This window comes from Myotis davidii, unplaced genomic scaffold (genome assembly GCF_000327345.1).
Source record: "Myotis davidii unplaced genomic scaffold, ASM32734v1 scaffold266, whole genome shotgun sequence".
In the NCBI taxonomy this organism is placed as follows: Eukaryota; Metazoa; Chordata; class Mammalia; order Chiroptera; family Vespertilionidae; genus Myotis; species Myotis davidii.
The window spans coordinates 3180472-3186927 of record NW_006300032.1 but is presented as its reverse complement, the minus strand read 5'-3'; the positions used below and the strand labels follow the sequence as shown (position 1 = coordinate 3186927).

General features: G+C 36.9%; 1 protein-coding gene across 2 annotated transcripts in view; it reads right to left on the bottom strand.

Moving 5' to 3' along the window:
- Positions 1-1023: 1023 nt before the first annotated feature.
- Positions 1024-6456, bottom strand: part of IFNGR1 (interferon gamma receptor 1) — a 15645-nt gene continuing 10212 nt past the window's right edge. For both annotated transcript variants that reach the window (XM_015572071.1, XM_015572072.1), the window contains 2 exons: positions 3353-3480; positions 1024-1958 (listed from right to left, as the gene is read on the bottom strand). In XM_015572071.1, coding sequence (XP_015427557.1) covers positions 1386-1958; positions 3353-3480 — 701 coding nt within the window. In that variant the 3' untranslated portion in view covers positions 1024-1385. The remainder of the gene's footprint in view (positions 1959-3352; positions 3481-6456) is intronic.

Here is a 6456-nt window from a genome sequence, read left to right as displayed (position 1 = left end):
GAATTTTGTCTATGATGTGACATTTGAAATCAGCACAGAAAGTGGGATAATTTAATACTATTGGAGCAACTAATTTATCAGATGAAAATATATTATGAAATTGAATTGTGGCCCCTAAGAAGATAGGTTGAAGTCCTAATCTCTGGCACCAACGAATGTGATCTTATTTGGAAATAGTGTTTTTGAAGATCTAATCAGATTAAGGGTTAGTGTGACCTAATCTGATGATTAGTGTCTTTACAAAGAGAGAGAGATTTGGACAGACACACAGGGAAGAATGCCATGTGACAAGAGAGATTGGAATGATGCAGCTGCTGTCAAGGAAGACAAAAATAGCACCTCATTTTAATTTGAACTTTTAAGTGAGAAGAAAAAGTTTTCCATAATCGTTAATCTACTCATATAAATTATATTTTTTAAAAATTTTAGTCAGTTAATTAATTTGAATCTTAAAATTCCTACCCTTAGTATTCCCAAGAATTCCTTGTGTAATATAGATAGATATCAACTAATTCTTGGTTTGCCTCTCACTAGGAATTCTCTCTTCACATCTGATGCTTCTGAGGGCTCCCTCACCCATTTCCATGGCTTCGACCACCATCTTTATGGTTCCTCAGTCCACATGCTCTAGAAATCAATCTGCTCCCATGCCACCCACCCCCAAACAACTTGGAACAGTGTTCTGCACACTGGGTGATAAATACTGAAATATAGGCATAAAGGGACCATGTTTTAAGGATTAGGCTCCTTTTAGAACTATTTTAAAGATTAGTTATGAATAATTAGAAAATAATTCTATAGCATTAATTCATAAAAATAAGCAAATGGATAAAAAATATTCTAGTTAACTGCCAAAGTGCTTGAATAAATGAATACAAAAATGAATTTAAAAAATTCTTTATTTAAAAATCTCTAAATACAGCATTCTATAAAAATTGTTTCTATTTACATACTCTTTATTAATCTTATTGGTATGAATTCAATTTTAAAAGCAATTTTGTAAAGCTTCCAGGATTTCTTCTGAAAGTAAACATTTAAAAATATTTTTTACAGAAACTTAAAAAAAAAAAAGGACCCTGGGAAATCACTTACTGTCGCAGGAAGCAGGGTTAATAGAGAGTATTGAGTGTTTCTCAGAGCCTATGTAAATGGAAAAGTTCACATGCAACAAGTGTGTCCCCTAAGAAGGAAGACAGAGTTTGTTTTTTCAAGTTTTTGCAGTTTTTAGACCAAATGTGACAGTGCCAAACTCTTTACACTGTTACCTAAACCAAGGTATTCCATTTGGTTAATATAAAAAAGACACCATTTCTGAAATCATGATCTTTTCATGAAATCAAAGCAGAAAAACTGTTCAGGATAAGCAGATCCTTCAAGTTGGCACATTATGAAAACTCTTTAGAATCTGCTGTGACTCTATAACCAATCAGGGACTCTTTACCACCTTCATCCACAGGCAGATCCACTAGCACATGGGGCTTATCGTAACCAAAGGAGGTAGTAGTGTTTCTCAGCATTATGGGCTCTGGTTCTCCTGTCTTCATTCCAGTTTTGTTACTTGGAGGAGATTCTGAGTCAGATAAGAAGATGCCCGATTCCACAAGGCCACTATCAGAACCATTTCTGGAGTGATAACAGTTCAAAGTAACGATGCAGGGTTCAGACTGGTTACTGCCTGAATGGACAGAATCCCCTCTCCTTACCGGGGTCAAAGGACTACCAGGGGCCATGTCAGGAATATTTTCTTCTGTGGTCCCTACTTGTGTCCCACTAGAAAGATCTCCATGTTCTACTTTTCCTGGATGGTCCTCAGTCTGCAAACTGGAAATTATTGCTGAAGACAACTGCTCTTCCCAGATCACTTTCTCATTTTCAGGGACAATTGGTTCATAGATGATGGGTGATACATATTTTGATTCAGCTTTTGCCTCTGAAGAGGCATTTTTTACCACAGATACCTAAGGGAAGAAAATTCAATGAATAAAAATAACATATTATTAAACTTAAAGAGCTACCTCAAAAAAATGGCCTAAGGCTAATGGACAATTAAATATACCACTAAACAGCATATTTAGAACAGTAAAATAAAAGCTAGTGGTAGCACTGTCTTTACTTTTAATGAAAATATACTATGTTAAGATTAGAAACAATTTTTAAAAGTTAATATCTCAACAATATATGCTGTATTTTGTGCATTACCATTCATACATATGAATGTTAAATTTGTAATGGGAGTCCAGCTACTTTATAAAATGTTTTTACCATTTTCCGTCATCATTATAATTTTCATTGGCTCATATAAGTTCTTTATATGCCAATGATTAAATAATTTCTCTAATAGATGTTAGCAGTGTTAACAATTTTTACTATTGATAGAATATGCTGAAATAAATATTCTTACCTGTGTTTTTACTTTAGAAATAAAAAAATGGAATGACTAAGTTCAAGGGAGGGGCATGTTTATGGAACTACGACACTTAGTACTCATTGTACGCTTATCTTCCCACCAGGGCTATATGACCAGTTTTACTACAGCTACTCCCGGATATTCAAGGTTATTTTTTTCTTCTCTGGTGGGTATAAAATGGCATACTGTGAGATTGCTTTGTGCTTAATTAATAGTAAGGATGAGTGCTATAATATGTGAATTGTCTACTATTTGTTCATAGTTCTTATCCACTTTACTTAAATGTAATGTATTCATAACAAATTTAAATGGGCCCTTTGCATATCACAGATGTTATTCCTATCATATGTGATTCAAAAAGCTGTAATTATTACCCTTTAAATGTTTTTATCATCATACAAAGAATTTTAAATGTTAAACATTAAAATGTCAAACTTCTAGTTTAGTCTCACTTTTGGCCATCTTTCCTCTGCACTCCAACCACAGTGAAGTGTTCCTGTATTTTCCTATTTTCAAAAGCCATGGTTTCTCCTGATGCTGGACCTTAGCACATATGGTCCCTTAGTACTTGGAAAAACTCAAATCTGTCCCTCAGGACTGCTCAGGCTTCACTGCCTCTAAACAAAGTCCTCTTTTGCACATACATAAACCTCTACTTTTAAACCTGTCACACAGTACACCCACTGAATACTTATCTTCTTCTCCCATTAGACTTTAAGCTCCTTAACAGATTTGTCTAACTGTACTTTTGCCACATGCATAAAAAAAAAGGCACCTGGTGTGTAGTGAAAAATGTTGTTTTGGATGTGTGGTAGATCTGAGTGATTTATGGTAGGTGACATGCTGCTGAACATCATTCTACTTTTTAAAAAGTTTTAAGTATTAAAAAGGTTCAAATCAGCACTTTAGTGTATATAATTAAAGAAGTATATTTAAATAGATTACCAAGGACTTGGGTAACATGATGCTTTCTCTCTTAAATGGATTTATCTTCTTAAAGTTCCAACATACAACTACCAGGGTAAGTACCAGAAAGAGTAGGAGAGCAGCAACAACTGGAATCCAAACAGAATCTGAAAGAAAAATGACAAATTAGAATTAGGATGGAACACTGGTATAATCAAATAGTTATAAAGTCTTTGAAATATGTTTTTATTGATTTGAGAGAGAGAGGAAGAGTGAGAGAAACATCTATGTGAAAAAGAAGCAAAGATAGACTGCCTTTTGCAAGCCCCCTATGGGGACTGAGTCCATAACCCCAGGCATGGGCCCTGACCAGGAATTGAACCAGCAACCTCTAGGGCAGCAGTTCTCAACCTGGGGGTCAAATGACCCTTTCACAGAGGTCACCTAAGACCATCGGAAAACACATATATAATTACATATTGTTTTTGTGATTAATCACTATGCTTTATGCTCAATTTGTAACAATGAAATTGGGGGTCACCACAACATGAAGAACTGTATTAAAGGGTCACGGCATTAGGAAGGTTGAGAACCACTGCTCTAGGGGCATGGGACAATACCCAAATAACTGACCCACACTGGCTAGGGCTGAACTATTATTTATATAGGTTACATCAGGTAATACGATCAGGGTGTTAAGAAACACTGCCACCAAAGTCAGGAGAGATGAGTTAAAAATTATGTCCTTGTCCTAGATAGCAACATATTCTTCCCAGCTCTACAATTCTTAACTTTCTGTGACTATCCTGTCATGACATAATGTGGCTAAAATAGCTTTTCCCTAACCATTTCCTTACAGTACCAAATATAAGAAGTATACAGAGCTATGCTTTTCTCTTAAAGAGGCAAAAGAATTTTAAAAATATTTAATACAGTCCCACTCCATAGAATTTTGTTACATTTTATATTTATTTCAAGATTGCAAATACTTATAAAGATACATAGACACGGGCGCGTGCATATGCGCACACACAAACACACAAAGCTGCAAAGGAATAAAGTCTCCTTGACTTTTGTTTCAGAACACAGACATCTATCATCACTGGTGTGATTTTTCTCTTATGCTGCTTTTTTTTTCACAGTACAATCTTCAGTACTTTTCCCCACAGTCCTCTGTTCCTAATTAACAGTACTTTACATATCGTGGTGGAATTTGGCTTCTTTCAAGGGTATTTCATTACCTTTTATTTCTATTCCAAAGTTACTTCTTTGGAATAGTAATTCTGGAAGTTACTACAAAATGAATGCTTGTGTCATACCTGTTACATTGTGTAGAGCCAGCTCAGCCAAGGGTGGATCTTCCTGTGCCTGGCTGAGGCCACAGAGAGAGAGATCCAGAGGCAAGCTGAACCTTTATTTTATAGCCAGAGGTAAACAAGGTAGTGGTCACCATAGTTACAATGTTCTTGTGAGTTTCACTTGTTTTGGCAGCACTTGCCAAATCTCCTCAGCCCATTAGCTACCCAGATAAGATCTAGGGAGCCGTCATAAGGTCTAGCCTAATTATGCTAAGAGGACTGTGCCCTCTAAGCCAGTACTTGTTTCTGGCTTTGCCAACAGGTCAGTCCCAGGCTTAACTCTATACCCATGCCCTATGTCTCGCCCTTTTTTAAAATTTTAAAGCTACTATAATGAAAGTAAAACTTAAGCATCAAGAACAAAACTCTGGCTATTAAAACAATAAAAAAACAATGCCAATGCAAAACCCAAACTACATGTTAACATTTAAAAACTTAAACATAAAGCTCTGGCTATTAACAAAACAATGCCAATGTGTTAACATTTTTAAAACTAGTAAGAATAACAAAACAATACCAATGCAAAACAGCAATAAGTGAGAAATCAAACTACAGTAGCATTTTTCTACTAAATGAAAGTTTCTTTTGCTGATTTACTCAAGAGTCCTTGGACTTGGCTGCTCAAGACTTTGCAGAAGACTGGCAACTAACCAATGCTAGCGTAGCCAGAAACATGATTGAGGGAGTAGCTTCCATATCTTGTTTTCTACCATCTGCTGGGCCTCAGTTGTTAACTTCTTCAGCTGACCCCATGTTGGCACTTCAGTCCCTTACGTAGCCTTCGTCATCTTCCTTTTCCATACTGCTGTCATCGGGGCAACTCTCAGTCTTTTGAGCGAAGGGACAAGGAGCTTCTCTGGGTCCATCATGGTGACGCACGTAATGCTCTGGCACCAAAATTGGCTGCGCTGCTCCTTCTTCATTCTTGTTTTCTGCATGTGCTTCACTGGAGCATCCTCTCACCTGACAACTATAGTTCCTCTGAACTCAGGCCCCGTGTTGGACACCACATGTGCTGAACCAGCTCAGCTAAGGGTTCACAAGCCTGAGTGAGGGTGGCGAATGGATGAAGAAAAGACAGACAAAAAGAATAAGCTGGTCTAGGTGGATCTTTCTGTGCCTGGCTGAGGCCATAGAGAGAGATCCAGAGGCAAGCTGAGCCTTTATTTTATAGCCAGAGGTAAACAAGGTAGTGGTCACCATAGTTACAATGTTCTTGTGAGTTTCACTTGTTTTGGCAGCACTTGCTACATCTACCTCAGCCCATTAGCTCCCCAGATAAGATCTAGGGAGCATCATAAGGTCAAGCCTAATTATGCCAAGAGGCCTGTGCCCTCTAAGCTGGGACTTGTTTATGGCTTTGCCAACAGGTCAGTCCAAGGCTTAACCCTATAGCAGAGCCCTACATTACAGGATGTGAAAACAAATTATTACAATAGTAAAAGGTAAAATGAACTACATAATGGAACCAGCACTGGGCTCAGAAGCACTGGACAGGCAAGCAGGGAAGCTGCTATGCGCCACAGTGGTGGCACAGTGTGGCCACAATGTCAGCACAGTTTATAATTTAGGCATCTTTTTTGTGTTTGTTTTTTTAAGTAAATCTAGGTTATTTGCATTCTTTTCTCTTTTTATTTTCCTCATTGGTCTGGAAAAGATGATAAAATAAAAATAATTATTTTAAAATGTTAAAAATCCATTAAGGCAATCTACATTTATTTTTTAATATTAATTTCCAGTGCTTGTGCAGTTCATATGTCACAAAATTTTAATCATAACATTCCT